At 34.3% G+C, this 16,931-nt stretch overlaps 1 protein-coding gene across 2 annotated transcripts in view; it reads right to left on the bottom strand.

Annotated features, from left to right (window-relative positions):
- Window positions 1-1,013: 1,013 nt before the first annotated feature.
- Window positions 1,014-16,931, bottom strand: part of WDR7 (WD repeat domain 7) — a 483,043-nt gene continuing 467,125 nt past the window's right edge. For both annotated transcript variants that reach the window (XM_074208025.1, XM_074208024.1), the window contains 2 exons: window positions 9,279-9,383; window positions 1,014-3,057 (listed from right to left, as the gene is read on the bottom strand). In XM_074208025.1, coding sequence (XP_074064126.1) covers window positions 2,854-3,057; window positions 9,279-9,383 — 309 coding nt within the window. In that variant the 3' untranslated portion in view covers window positions 1,014-2,853. The remainder of the gene's footprint in view (window positions 3,058-9,278; window positions 9,384-16,931) is intronic.

The following is a 16,931-nucleotide window of genomic DNA, read 5'->3' on the forward strand; positions in this document are numbered from 1 at the left end:
TTATTTTGGTGATAAAAAGCAAAAAAAAAGGTAATAAGTATAAAATGTCATTTGAAAAATTGTAAGATGAGAGATAGAAGAGTGAAAAGCCAACCTAAATATACAGAACAGGAAAGATGTTTTTCAGTACAATTCAGTTTTATTTCACACACATATGTAAGCAGGGACATTTAGTACACAGGGCATCTATCAAGTGGAACCTGGAAGATATTTAAGCTCACTGTGACCCACAGCAACTTCCATCATTACAATATTTTCATACAGGTGTCCCATCGTATCATCTTTTGCTTGTAAACTGCCAATGAAGCCACAGATGTCTCTTCATTTACAAGGACAAGTCCAAATACAGTACTAACAAATCGATAAAACACTAAAAGCTTACACTGGAGTTGACAATACAAAGCTTACCATGGTGCTGAGAGATCTAAGCTGGAATGAAGTTTGTGACTTATGGATGACATAGTGGTGAAGAGGTCTGTGTTTAGCTAATGGTCACTTTTATTTTAGCAGTTGGATATGACTAATAACAAATATCATTCCACTCTAGGACTTGGTAACAGGAATTTGCTCCCAGCTCAAAGCTCTGTCTTGTCTACTTGGACAGAGATTGTGGGAGATGGAAAGAAGTTTACCTTTGGAGCATTTTAACTCATGTAACTTCCCCAATTTATTTAAAATCTTCTCTGTGCCACACCTATACTTGGAAGAGATGAAAGGAGGCTACTGTCTTTTCTTATTCCTTCTTGTAAAGTATTTAAATGTTTAAGAGAAACATAGTAGTTTACTCTTCTTAAAGTACAGTTTAATAATATTATCCCAAATTTTTTGTACACTAGAACAAATTAATTCTCTTTTAGATTCAGACAATAAACATGAACGTATTCCTTTCAAGAACATGACTCAGGTTTTTCATGGCTCAGGTAGACTACTGGAAAACAAATAAAGTGCACCTTTTAGTTTTTCTTCACATTTCTCTACCTAAATTGAGCATTGCACAGCACAGTCATCAAACATATTATGCTGTATAATTCTTTACTTCTTCCTTAGAAACAACATATATAATCTTTATAAATACAACATTCATGCATGTGGCATAAATTCACTTTTAAAAAAACATCCAAACTCTACTACAGAATTTAACCACCAGGGAATACTACAGCTTTGCCACAGTTAAAAATAATACACTTTACAGCAATATGAGAGAAACATTTCTAATGGTCTTAATTTCTTTTCCTGTTCTTTAAAAACTCACTTCAGTAAAACAGATGTTGCTTCTGGACTGTGAGTGATCCTGCTTTTTTCAAATATATATATATATATATATATATATATATATATATATATATATATATACACACACACATATATATTACATAAACTCTCTCTTTGAAAAATCAATGCTTTTTAAATTTAGAAGCAATCATTTGCTCTCTTCCTTTATTACCACTTTTGGTTTCTCTGAGTTACATATTTTCTTTTTCTCTAATAAATCATTTACTTACAGAACATTTTCCTTTTATGAGTTTTTAGATAAAATGGCTACCCAGCCCTACAAATCCTTAAACCAGTAAAACTGTACATATATCAATTGTTAGGAATAATGTATACAAAATATTATTTTAAGGATTTCTTTCATTACTGTGAGCATGAACTAGCATAATTTGATGAACTGATAAATAGCAGAAAAAAATGAATACCTAAAGTTTATGTTAAAGAAGAAAAAAATCCTTCTTTGGATATATATGTTTAAGCAAATTTACAGAAATACAAATCATTTATCTTTCATATGTTGACCAGAATTTTGTGCTGTATTTGCTAATTAATATATTTTCATTTTGGCAGAGTTTTTGCTAAAACAAATAAAACCTCTTCCCTTTTTGAAAGGATGAATTCAACATTAGAATAATTAGCATGATAACTGACTGACATGCCATAAATGTAATTTTCCACATTTTGATTTATAGATTTAAAATATTTTTTGCAGGGTAAGCTCTTCCTCAGAAAAAGTATCTCCATTCCATATAGCTAAGAATGAACTTCTTAGATTTTGTCTTTCATTGTGCACAACTGAAGATATTGTTATATGGATTAGATATTTCTTTTGTTTAGATTACAAGAAGCAATGGATTAAAAAAACTAATAAATAAGCCATCACTTGAACATTAAAGAAGAGCACATATCTAAAGAGGTTGTTTTTATTGAAAATTCCTTCATATTTCTTTCTCAATTCTCTCAAACCAATTAGATCCTTAAAAAGTAAGGTAATTGATAAAGCCTGGGACAAATAATACCCCCCCCCCCATGCTCATCTGAAGAAAGTACAGGTAAATGGAAAAACTTTTTGTAAATCAAAGGTAAATCTGGGAAAAATGCATTAAGAAACCTAAAGGAAAATGATGTTAATAATTAAGACTGCCATGTTACCTCAACATCCAATATCAAAGCTACCAGATTATACTGCATGTCAGAACTTGGGCTTGAATGTCTGAAAATGCTGATCTAGTCAGGGAGTGCAATCACAGTGTTTATTGATTTTCTACCTTCTGTTGCACCAAGCAACAAGAACCTTCCCATTAACTATCTTCTTTTCCCTCTCACCAATGGCAGGGAAAACCATCTGGTGCCCAAATCACCATATCCTATTGAGTTGGTGTGTGTGTGCCTCTGAATCCATAGTTGGTACAAGGGGATTCTGCCCTATAGAAAGAACCATGCACGAGTGCTGCTATTTGGCTGATGCCAGTGGATGACTTCTATAGGCACTGATGTGGGTAAATCCAGTAGGAGTTAGGATGGAGAAATAAAGGCTCACAGAGAATTTTAAAAATAAAAATAATAATAGAGACATGAATTCTAGACCATAAATCGATGCTCCTTTCCATCATGGGCCATAAGAATTACATTGCGATTCGAAGTCCAGATCAGCCGGGCCAGTCTGAGGGCATTATGAGACCCAGGGGATGCGGGCTGGACAGGGGGCACCTGGTAGGTTTTAATACAACGAAGCTGAGGTGCTGAGTTCAGCATGCCAATACTTCCCAATAGTGAGGTATTCATCTGGAACACAAAAGAGAAAATGATTTCACCGGGTACCTTTAAAAATCTTTCTTCTTTAATAAGGTCAAAATCTGTATTAAATAGTATTCACTCAAACACCACTTCTCAAGTTGAGTATTCAATAGTTTAAGTTCTGACATCCTGAAGAACTAAATTTTGGGAAAAAAAAGGGAAAACTTTTTTTTAGATATGCTATTGTTGAATTTCCTAATTTTCTGTTACTATTGGATTAGGAACTCACCTGAACTATATGTACTGGTATCATACGTAAGAAAGACCTGCACTTGAAAATGAAATATATGTTTGAAAATATCGATTCTTTTTGCTTAATACTGAAACTAACACAATTCTATCCCATGTATGAATGTGAGACACTTTACTATAAAAGAGTCTATAAAGCAGTATTTACTGTAGAAAAACACAATGAGGTCTTATATTTCCTAAAAAAACCACCCCCCCAACTGTACAGTTTTGTGAATTGTGGACTAAAGGCACAAGAAAACAGAATAAACTGAACAACAGAATGATAAGATGTTGATTCAGATCCTACAACATAATCCTGTCTCCTTAATCACTTACTCAGTCCTTTGGCTCTAGTTTCCTTTCAAATTAAACAGAGATCTCAATCAGCATTTCACCATTGTATCTTTAGTTTATCTATGATTTTCATGATTCGATAAAGAAAACACAAGACTTGAAAGCTTATTATGATGCATTTTACCAGGCAGTGAATCAAGTTTAGGTAGAATTTTAACTTCTGTTATTTTCAATCCAAGAAAATTAATAAGGAAATGTTAAATTATGAATTATATACTTAGGACACATTAAGAATTTTAAAAATTAAGTTCCAAAAGAATATTGTAGTACAGTTAAGTAAATTGTATTATATCTAACTAAATTTTTGAAACACTTTTCAGAAAAGCTTTTCTTTGGAAGCTGTTCAGTGTATATTGCTGATGCTCTGATAAACACCAGAAAGGAAATCTTAGAAACAGGTTTTTTTTTTCCCCCTTTCTCTTGTAACAACTTTCATTTCCAGTTCTTTTTCTTTAGTAAAATTTCCATCTCAATTTATTAGGTTTTGGGGATGTGTATGAGCCAACTGCATAGGTAAAATCTGACACTTAAACCTTGGCAAATCTTAGACAATTTAAGACGTGCTATTGCTGCTATCATGTTCTGAATTCTGATCAGTACAAAATATAAGCCATTACTTTTTTTCTGGTTCTTCTCAGTAGCAGAATGGTGTCAGAGAGCGTAAATCACCACATCTCTAGCAGGGAGCATGCAAGCAACACTGACATTTTCACAATTTAAATCATCTTGAGTAATAACCCTTTTAAGATGACTAATGTTACTGATTTTCCTGCATTTATAATAGTGCCGAATACAACACAGAAGTGAACAAAATCACTAGTGAGGAGGCCAACCACATTTTAAAACCAAATGTATGGTTATGGTTAACTCTTTCTGCTAAAACTCTTCTGACAGTCAGCAAATTTCAAACCAAATGGTGTCAAAGTCTTGATCCCCTCAATGTTTTAACATTTTTTTCTAAGACTTAATAAAATTTAAAAATCAATCCTTTTTTTTGAAGATTCCCAAAGAGGTCATACAAGGATAATGTTTCAAAGATCTTACAGTTAAAAAAAGTAATAACTCAATCCTCATTCTAGCATGACTCTAACCAAATGAACCAGAAAATATAATGGTTAAAATTTAACAGACATTAATAAGTATTTTGCATTTTTAAACATCTAAATTTTAGTTGTCAATAAAGACATGAATTTTCTATGAATAAAATACATATATATGAATCTCATGCTCTGCTCATTAATAGCCATTAATAGCCAAATGCGTAGGTACTTTTTTCCTTTTCTCCCTCCTCACCTCCATGACCAATCATGTGAAAGAAGACCTTGAAGGCCAGGGGGATATTATGGCTAAATGTAGAAGGCAGAATGTGGGTGGAGGAAGAAGTGTACTTTTTAGGGTAGTCACAGAAAAAAGATTTAGGAAAATGTGCATTATGTATCTGTATACCTATCATCAACTCATGGCATAGCTTTAATTTATTCCTTCCATGACTACTCTTCAGTGCTGCAAGTCACAATTAAAACAAAACTCAAATAAGCTAAAACTCCTAAATTCATTGAATTCTAGAGCTGGAAGGCACCTTAAGAGAATATTCATGCAATGATAACTAAAATATTCATCATTCTTTTCCAATTTTGAGATTAATTAAATAAGGAATTTATTTGAATTGATAAAGTTATATCAAAAAAACCCAAGTTTTCAACCATTTCATTAATAAATTTCAAGATCTTTCTTGACCAATGATTATATTGACTTTCCTGAGTGAACCAATGAAGTCATAGTTTTATTTAAAATGATGAACTGAAGAGAAAGTTCATTGGAAAAGTTCCACATATAATGTAAAAGATACAGGAATATAAAATAAAATATGACTGGCATTTGATTTTGGAAATACATAGAAATTAATACACACAAACTCATACACAAAAATAATCAGCTTCTCTATTACTACTCTTTATCCAATGTTGCTGTCAATGGTCTGAGGTTTTGGTCAGGGTAGGAAAAAGGAATTGCAATATTTCTGAAGATTATTCCAAAATCAGATATCTCCTATATAGATTATTAATAATTATTAATTATTATTTTCAAATTACACCCTAGACATGTCAGAAAATAATAAAACACACCTTTTCCAAAATAAGGTCAAAATGGGTACAGGATTTGAACACAAAGGGTAGTACCATAAACCAATTAAGAAATCAAGAAATACTCTGTCACAGTTCTATAGAAAGGGGAGAAACTTATGTCTACACAAGAACTAGATAACATTATGAATTTAAAAAATGGATGGATTTTGACTATATTAAATTAAAAAGGTTTTGCACTAATAAAACTAATGCAGCCAAGATTAGAAGGAAAACAGAAAGCTGAGAAATAATTTTCACAACTAATGTTTCTGATAAAGGTCTCATTTCTAAAATATATAGTGAACTGAAGTCAATTTATAAGATTACAAGGCATTCCTTAATTGATAAATGGTCAAAGGATATGAACAGGAAGTTTTCAGATGAAAAAATTAAAGTTTTATATATATATATATATATATATATATATATATATATATATAGTCATATGAAGAAATCTCTAAATCATTACTGATTAGAGAAAAGAAAAATAAAACAATAAAAAGGTACCACACCTCATAACTATCAGATTGACAAAGGTGACAAAAAAGTAAAATGATCAATGTTGGAGAGGATGTGGGAAAATTGGGACATTAATGCACTGTTAGTGGAGTTGTGAACTGATCCAACCATTCTGGAGAGCAATCTGCCTAAAGTGCAAGAAAACTGATTATACTTTTGACCCAGCAATAACACCAATACTAGGCCAAAAGAAATAATAAAAAATGGGAAAAATCCCACATGTTCAAACATATTTATAGCAGCTCTTTTTTGTAGTGGCAAAGAACTGGAAATTGAGGGGATGCCCATCAAATGGGGGATGGCTGAACAAGTTATGGTATATGTATGTTATGGAGTACTATTGTTCTATAAGAAACAATAAGTAGTTGAACTTTACAAAAACATGGAAAGAATCTTATGAACTCAGGCTGAGCTAAGGGAGCAGAACCAAGAGAACACCTAATGAGTTAATCAACTATAGTGGTTGCATCTCCTTTCAGCAGCTTAGAGATCAAGGACAACCCTGGGAGACCTGTTAGGGACAATGCCATCCACATCCAGAAGGAAAAAAAAAACACCACAGAATCTGATTGCATACTATGATCAATTTTTTAAAAAAAATTCTCTTGTCCCCCCACCCATTTCATGGCTTTCTTGCTTTCCCCTTTGCTAATTCCTCTTTTACAAAATGACTAATGCAAATATATATGCACAACTCTTGTCAGACTATTAGCAGTCCAGGGAAAGCGGGAGAAGGGAGAGTGGAAGAAAATGCATAACTTATACATTTTCAAATGCAATTGGAAAAATAAAATAAAATATTAATTACTGGAATAAGAGGAATTGGATTTAAAGTAAAGTTCTATTACTACCTGTGACATAGTATATAACTCTTAGGGAATCTCAGTTTCCCATCTGAAGGAATGGGTGTGGAGGTGAGAGTAGGTGGTACTAGAGAATCTCTATAGTCACTTACAAATTGAAGTCTACTATCTGATGACAAGAGGTGCTACACCTTGGTCATCCTAAACATGCTGCACACATGTGCATGATAAGATAGAAAGAGCACTTAACTTTTGAATCAGAGTATTTTGGATTAAATTCTGGCTTCAAATCTCACCAGCTGTGGGATCTTAGAAAAGTGAACTTCTCTGACTTCAGTTTCCTCATCAGTGAAACAGCAAAACAGCACCTGCACAGCTTACTTCAAAAGTTTGTTGGGATGAAACTTTTATAAAATGTAAAGAATTACAAATATACATCCTTTTTTCTTTGGGTGTTTCCAGGATCTTCAGGTGAAAAGCAAAAGAATAAAGTTAGACTTGGAGAATATAAAAGAGGCTTTGTACACCTAAAAACCCCCTTGTGGGTCTTGGAAATAAATATTTTAATAAGGGTTCATTATGGAACTGTTAATTGGCATAAAGAATAAACAATAGTTTCTGTTTTCTTGAATACCTGGTATCTAAGAGTAAAGAAAAAAAGTATCATAGGCAAGTTTATATTAAGTTGATGGGAAGGGGGAAGCATTTAAATGCCAGCCATGAGCCAAGCACTGTGCTGAGTAAGTGCTTTACAAACATCTCATTTGATCCTCACAAAAATCCTGTGAGTTAAGAGCTACTGCTATCTCCATTTGGCAGTTGAGGAAACTGTGGTAGGCAGAGGCTAAGTGATGTTCCCAGGGTCACAAAGTCAGTAAATTGTATTGAAGGCCCAGGGCTCAATCTATTGTACCACTAAGCTGGACCAGAATTAAGACTTCAGATCTAACCCTAGATTCCTCTTCTATGTGCTTTCAGAAACAGATGAAAAGGAGACCAAATTCAAAGGACTAATATATACAGGCATAAAAAAATAAGAGGTAGCAAAGAGCTCTGTGATGGATACAAATGTAGTTACAAGTCTTTTTCCTTGACCCTCTTCAAATAGTATAAGAGTAGAAAAAGAATATAAGAGGAACAAAGTACAAATTGGTAAATAAAAATTTGCTAAGTATTAAGTAGGAATAACTCTTTAAAACTGCAAGAGTACAATTTAGGGCCAGCTAATGGCCTCTCTGTGGTTATCTAAGTGGCATAAAATAGAAGCCCTGTGGTTATACCCAGCAAAAAAATGAAGGCTAGGTAATAGCTTTTGGGAAAATAATTTAATATGAGCTAATTAAGACACTTATTAGAAGTATATTCTAGAAGCCAGGATAATGAGAAAATAAACTGGAAAACTAAATTACATGAATGAAGAAAAAATTCTGTGACAGATTTGATGCTTTAATAGTATGTTGTTAATTAAGCAATTTATTGTATCCCTTTTACATTTTATTAGCTATTGACTTTTGAAAGCCATCATCAAGTTGTATTTAGATTTTGTTTAAATTCTTTTTTTAATCTTTTAAAGCAATAAATAGAACATCATAATGTTGGATACTTGATACTTGAAAATAAATAGGTATTAAGACAAAAGTCTTACTACCCATGGGAAGCACAGTTAATGCTTAAATGCTAATAATTATCAATGATAAAGGAGAAAGGCAACAGTTCCATTATCATTGGCTGTAAAGGAAGGAAAGGGAAGAGGATTCACCACAGAAAGTAAAAGGATGTTAAGATGCATAGAGATAGATAACTAAAACTTTTAAAATACCTCACAGGTTTACACTAAAGTGTTGTAAAAGTTTCTCCAAATTAAAGAATAGCCTAGAATTAAACCACAACCAAAGACTTTGAGATTTATAATAAATGGTTTTTATGGAAACTTATAAGGGTTAATATAAATCTACCATGGAGTAATATTAGGATGCTTTGTGTAAAATACAATTTTATTTTTAGTTTTTCTCTCCAATAGCTCTCCATAGTATAATCTTATTGCTGACTCAAGAGTCTTAATTATTTTCCAATTGGTTTCAATATTAGCTGACTTTCATGTACTAAATGCACAAGATTTATACATATTATATGCTTTATTACAGAATTAATTTATAGCAGTAGTAAATGTACTTACCTGCCAGAAGGAAATATGACTGTCAGAGTTTGAGTAGGTGGCAAGATACCGTCCGTCAGGAGCAAATGCCACAGCAGTTATTGGTCCCTTATGCCCATGAATTGTCTAAAATTAAATTTCAAAATGATTAATGATATTAATTTCTCAGATAATTGTACTAATATTAAGTTATCTCAATTATACATATACATATTGATATAGAGAATATTCAAAAGGTCATTATTATGAATAATAAACTTTGTTTAGTTTTTTTCTCTCTTTACAAGTCAACTTTCATATTTGTAACTTTAAGATTAGTAGATATTTTCTCCACTGGTCTGTCAAAATACCTTAGATGTTTTCTAGTATCCATCTGTGTCCTGGTTTTCTGGACAGTGGTGGTCTATTTAAGTTTGGAAGTATTTTTCCTAACCTGAATATAAAAGAATCAACGAACTGACCTAGTACCCTTCATTTATTGTCCCCTGCCCTCACTTTCTTGGGTGTCTGATTAAACCATAGAGTTTTCCATTTTGGATGTTTTCAATGTCAAGAAGCTATTTTCAACAATAATCAACTAAGTCATCTAATGCCTTTTCAAAAAACTTTTGATTCTAATGAAATAACCTGACACTTGTACATCAATTAATGCTCATGAGTGAAAGAATTTTAAAGTGAGTTAATAATAGCTAATAAAGTTAATAATAGTTGAGATACTATATATGAATCTAGGTACCTCATTAATTAATTTCCAAACAAAATTATCATATCAATTTTCTGGGAATGAATTACAGTAAAAATTTTGATAACTAAACAAATGTTATAATATGTCATAGATGTAATATATATCTATATACATGTATAGTTATAAACATATATAAGCACAAGAAAATGACAGCTAAATATGAAAATATACTATACTTGAAATATATGTCATATTATATAATTATATATGCATAATTAATATCATTATTATAGTATTGTTGTAGAGACTAGTAATTATGTAAATGAACATTAAAAACAAATTAGTTAAGTGTTTGAACCACAAATAACTAGACAAATAATCATCAACAATGAAAATGAATTTAAGGGTAAAACTTTGATAAAAGAATTTTAATGAAAAATATGATCAATACTTTTAACTACTGGTTTTTAATAATTATGAAAAACAACAGATTAGCAGAAAGGTACCACACTGTTTTAGTCAAAGACAAGATTATAAATAAAACTTCTTGAAAATTTGAAAATATTAATTATATGATATACTGCCTCTTTAATGTGGTCCCATGTAATCTATTATGAATCTATAGCTTGAACAGCATATTTAGACTGAATCTATCCCCTATCGTTACATATAAGAAATTCAGGAGAATTTCATTGTTTAAAATGCAATGATGGGGGGGGCGGAGCCAAGATGGCTACATGAAGGGATTGAGTCTTAGGAGCTCTCTGATAAAAACTAACTAAACTTTCGAGAGACAGAACCCACAGAGGGATCCAATGAGGCAGTTCTCCTACTCAAGGTAACCTGGAAAAGAGCAGAAAGGCTCTGCTCCCCGGGGTTGGAGGGGCGGCCCACCAGAAGGGTGGCCCACCAGAGCCAAAGGACTTCAGCCTTCTGGAGGCAGCTCCAGGGCACTGGGAGCTGTGGCTCACAGAAGCTGGGGAGTCTCCTGAGTTGCACCCCGAGGAGCACCGGGCACAAAGTGGGAGAACAGCGAGGGACCTCTTGCAGAGCGAGCACTTGAAGCCCAGCCCTCAGGGCACACAGCAAGCAGCTTGGTCTTTCAGCAGCCCAGATCCAGAAACAGAAGCAGGCTGAGCCCCTAAGCAGGAGCCTCCAGGGCATGAGCCCATTGAGCTGAGGGAGGGGAGTGAAGAGAGACTGCAGAGCTCTGTCCTCTGCCTCTGGAACAGGACTCTGGGCTCTGACCACATTCAAATCCTGATCACAGTCTAGGCCCCCCCCCCCCCACCTCAGCCCTGTGGCAGACGGGGGTGCATGTGGTCATTCACAGACCAGAAGGGAGGACAAAGCCTCACACACTGAGACCCTTGTGAGAGTGTCCCAAAAGCTCAGGAAGCACCCCCAAAAACAGTCTTAGGCTGGGAAAATGAGCAAGCAAAGAAACAAGAGGAAGACCATTGAGAAATATTTTGCAAATGAGCCCAAGAAGGATCAAAATACTCAGTCTGAAGAAGAGGAAGCACAAGCTCCTGCAACTAAAGACTCCAAGAAAAAAAGAAATTGGGCTCAGGCTATGACAGAGCCCAAAAAAGACTTTGAAAAACAAATGAGGGAGTTGGAAGAAAAACTGGGAAAAGAAACGAGAGAGATGCAGGAAAAACATGAAAATGAAGTCAGCAGCTTAGTCAAGGAAATCCAAAAAATGCTGAAGAAAATAGCATGCTAAAAAACAGCTTAGGTCAAATGGATAAAACAGTTCAAAAAGTTATTGAGGAGAAGAATGCTTTCAAAACCAAAATTGGCCAGATGGAAAAAGAGATAAGAAAACTCTCTGAGGAGAACAAATCCTTCAGACAAAGAATAGAATTCAGGGAGATTGATGAATTTACCGGAAATCAGGAATCAATACTTCAAAACCAAAAAAATGAAAAATTAGAAGAAAATGTAAAATATTTCATTGAAAAAACAACTGATATGGAAAACAGACCCAGGAAAGATAATTTGAAAATTATTGGAATACCTGAAAGTCATGATCAGGAAAAGAGCCTTGACATCATTTTCAAAGAATTACTACAGGAAAATTGACCTGATATTCTAGAAGCAGAGGACAAAGTAGAAATGGAGAAAATCCACCGATCCCCCAGAGAAAGAGATCCCAAAAAACCAACCCCCAGGAATATTATAGCCAAGTTCCAGAACTCTCAAGTCAAAGAGAAAATATTACAAGCAGCCAGAAGGACACAGTTCAAATATCGTGGAGCTGCAGTCAGGATCACACAGGACTTAGCAGCAGCGACATTGGAAGCTCATAGGGCTTGGAATACAATATACCAGAAGGCAAAAAAGCTTAGAATGCAGCCAAGAATGAACTACCCATCAAGGCTGAATGTCCTCTTCCAGGGAAAAAGATGGACTTTCAATGAACCAGGGGAATTTCAAATGTTCCTTTTGGAATGGCCAGAGCTGAACAGAAGGGCTGATCTTCAGATACAGGACTCAGGTGAAGCATGGAGATTGGAGGAGAGGGGGGAAATATGAGGGACTTAATGAGGATGAACTGCATGTATAGAAAAATGATACTGATAATATTCATATGAACCATCTCAGTTAATAGAGCAGGTAGAGGGAGCTTTTATAGTTGAAGCACAGGAGAAAGGTGAATTCGAAGATAAAATATGGTGTAAAAATGGAGTCAATAGGAAAAAAGGGGAAATGGAATGGGAGAAAGAAAAAGGAGAGGGGGAATAGTCCAAGATATTTCACATAAGATTTTTTTTTATTACAATGAGCTATTGCAATAATATGGAAGGGGGGAGGCAAGGGGGAATGAGGGAACCTTTGTTCTCATCAGAGATGGCTAGGAGAGGAAACAGCATATATACTCAATGGGGTATAGACATCTGGAGTAAGAAGGAGGGGGGAGTAGGGGGAAGGGGTGGGGATGTGAATAAAGGAGGAGAGGATGGACCATGGGGGGAGAGTGGACAGATATGACACATTTTCTTTTTTACTTCTTGCAAGGGGCTGGGATTGGATGGCCTGTCCAGGACCACAGGGCCAGGTGGATTCTGGGCCTAAGGGGTGGTATGGGGGCTCAGGGCTTCTTGGCCCCAGGACAAGGGATCTGTCTGCTGCGCCACTCATTGACCCTACAGCAGAGTCAGAGTGAAAGGAGAGAGAAAATATAGTACATAGTAGTGGAGAAATAAGAAAGGAGGGAGTTGCGATCAGCAATGGCAACGTTGAAAAAATATGGAAGTAACTTTTGTGATGGACTTATTATAAAGAATGTGATCCACCCATGACAGAGTTGTTGCTGTTGGAACAAAGACTGAAGCACATTTTTTGTTATTATTATTATTTGGGGGAGGGTGCAGGGCGAGTAGGGCTGGGTGGCCTGCCTGGGGCCACATAGCAGGGTGATCTTTGGGTGTCTGGGGCCAGATTCGGACCCAGGTGCTCCTGGCTCAAGGGCCAATGCTCTGTCTGCCACCCAGCCACCCCTACTATTATTACTATTTTATTTTATTTTGGGTCTTTCTTTTTTCTTCTTTTTGGTTTTTGCAGGGCAGTGGGGATCGGGTGGCTTGCATGTCACACGGCTGGGTGATTATTGGTTTTACGAGGCTGGATATGGACTCGGGTGCTCGTGGCTCCAGGGCTGGTGCTTCGTCCATTGCGTCACCTGGCCATACCTACAATTATTACTATTATTTTTTTTAATTTTATTTTTTTTTCTCTCTCCCCTTTATTTTTTTCGCCCAAGCAAGTCTATCTATATTCATTTACTTGTAAACAAGAATATTTTATTAATGTAAAAAAAAAATTTGTACACAATGAGAATAAAAAATAAATTAAAAAAAAAAGAAAAAATGTTTAAAATGTTAGGTGGAAAAGGAAAAGAGTATAAGAATATCCCTAAGATATCTTTAAATATTATTTTACTATGTCACTTATTTTTCTTTTCCCCCTTTTTTCTTTTTAATTATATAAATTTTTATTTGTTTTTCCAACTACAATGGTAGTTTCTACCAATCATTTCTTTTATGCAAAGTTTGGAGTTTTACAATTTTCCTCCCTCCTACCCCTGACAGAAAGCAATCTGATACAGGCTTTACATTTGTTACCATGCTAAACAAAAACCAAAACTGAATGTGTTGTGAAAGAAGAATCAGATCCAAAAGGAAGAAAGAAAACATTAGAGATAACAAAATTATGTAATATATAAGACAACTTTTAAAAACTGATGATTAATAAGCTTTGGTCTTCATTTAAACTCCACAGTTCCTTCTCAGGAAATGGATGGCATTCTCCATCACAAATCCTCTAAAATTGTCCCTGATTATTGCACTGATGGAATGAACAAGTCCATCATGGTTGTTCATCACCCATGTTGCTGTTGGGGTGAATAATGTTGTTATGGTTCTGCTCATCTCACTCAGCATCAATTCATGCAAGTCTTTCCAAGTTTTTATGAAATCCAGTCCCTCATGATTTCTTAAGGGACAATAGTGTTCCATCACATACATATATCACAATATGTTCAATCATTCCCCAATTGATGGGCAACCCCTCAATTTCAAGTTCTTTGCCACTACAAACAGATCTCTGAATTTTTTTTTTGCAAGGCAATGGGTTAAGTGACCTGCCCAAGGCCACACAGCTAAGCAATTATTAAGTGTCTGAAGTTGGATTTGAACTCAGGTACTCCTGACTCCAGGGTCAGTGCTCCATCCATTGCATTGCTTAGCTGCCCCTGAAAATTTTTATACATGTGGAATTTTTGCCCTTTTTCATGATCTCTTCAGGATACAGACCCATAGTGGTATTACTGGATCATTGTGTCCTAGATTTTCCACATTCCCTTCAACATAGATAATCCTTTCTAGTCATATTGGCCAATCTGAGAGGTATGAGGTGGCACCTCAGAGATACTTTAATCTGCATTTCTCTAATCAATAATGATTTAGAGCAATTTTTCATATAACTATATATGCATATGTGTGTGTGTGTGTGTGTGTGTGTGTTTGATTTCTTTGTCTGAGAATTGCCTTTGCATATCCTTTGACCACTTATTAATTGGGAACTATATATCACTTATTTTTCAAGACACAGAGGAAACAAAATTATAGATTTTGTGTACATTTGATCCAAATACAAGAAAGTCATTTAATAAGTTGAGTACGTTATCCAATGGAAAATCAGGGGAAAATATTGTAGTAATAATGTATCAGATTAGAAGTCTGTCTATATATAAAGTTCAGAGGAAACACAGTTATTTAGAGGAAAGTAGAAATTTGATAACTCTGCATGGTACTGCCACAGATACAGCTCACATTTTTTCACATTAAATGTAATATAAATAAAAATTTATAAAACATTGTATATTGCTGAGAGTCATATAGACCTATCTTGTAAGAAAGCAAATTCTTCCAGTTTGGAATTCTCTCTATTTTAAACTATTTGGCACATATGATGAGTCTGTTACAATTTCAACCTAAAAGGTACTTCAGTCCTCAGTGCAATGGAAATGCTGATATTGTATTTTGGAATTTTGACTTCTGAGAACTGTAAAGGTACCACCTTAACTGACTATAACCTCTAGATTCCTGTATTAGCAATGTAGCTCTGCAAGGCTTACAGCAAACAACAAGAGTACTTTACCACAGAACAAAACTCAGGGTTTTGCATCTTAAATGCAAGACTGATAAGAACAGTTCAAGCTATTTGGAAAGGCCAAAATAAAAAAGAAAGAACTGGTTTATTTTTTTAACATGCAAATGAATATCATGCCTTGCCACTGTATTAGACAAAAATATTACAGTGGATATTACAATACCTTGCAAAGAAAAAAATGGAACATGAATTATAAATACAATTTAGAAAGTACTATTAAAAATAAATCAAACAATTATTTCCAGCAGGAAACCAAAGTGTTCTGATGTTAAGTATCTCTTGCTTTTGAAAAGAAACTGACAGAATTGATAATAAATGCTTGCAATTATATAACACTTTGCAACAGACACATCTGATAAACTGTGAAAAAAAAGATGATTAATCCCATTTTATACAGATGAAAACAGAGGCATATATTTATTAGATGGCTTGTCCAGAGTCAAGACAAACTAATTGTCTCCTATAGACAAGACCATTCTCTGTAAAACTCTAACTCATATGGCCTATCACTTCCTAGGGTGATTATATTCAGCTTCTAAATGTCAAGATGGAGAATTAAAACTAAAAAGTAAGACTTCTATTATACCTGCTTTGGAGATTAAATGGTACAAGAAGGAAGACATAATTATGATAATTGATATCATATTACTGCAAGTAATTTTAAAAATCACCACTTTTAAAAATTCAACAGTGACTTAAATTTTCACAGAGAACTAAAATTCTGCTGTTAACAAGTACTATCAAGTGCTATCCAATAAAAAGTTCTGCAAAAGTCATGACTCCCACTTCAAATAATTCTTATGACAAAAAAAAATAAAACCAAAAGAAATTAGAGAGTTCTTTAAAGTTCAATGCAATGCACTGCAAATTATATTACTATAATGCAAAAGGTAACTAAGGCTGTAAAGTTTTAGAATCTATAGAAAATTAGAATCTTTAGAAGAATTAAAGAATTTTTTTTAACTTTATACACCATTAGAGTTCTCTCACAATTAGTCCTTGGATAAGATATAATAGTATGATTTGAAGAATGCAAAATGGTTATGAGATCCCAAATACCTACTCCTGTTGGTTCTGAGTAGAGCTTGAAATTCCACCACTTGAGTTACTTTTGGGGGTTCATTCATTAAACTTTTATTAAGACCCTATTATATGAAAGATAGTGAAAGAACAAAAATCCTAATCATGTCTTCTCTCCTCAAACTCTCCTCCCTTTTACCCCAGCACACTTTTGAGAATGCACATGTTTATTAGTAGCATACCCACAAGTATAAGCTCCACAATTCATTGTCAAATTCTAAGACTGAGAC

Source organism: Macrotis lagotis, chromosome X (assembly GCF_037893015.1).
Source record: "Macrotis lagotis isolate mMagLag1 chromosome X, bilby.v1.9.chrom.fasta, whole genome shotgun sequence".
NCBI classification, from domain to species: Eukaryota; Metazoa; Chordata; class Mammalia; order Peramelemorphia; family Peramelidae; genus Macrotis; species Macrotis lagotis.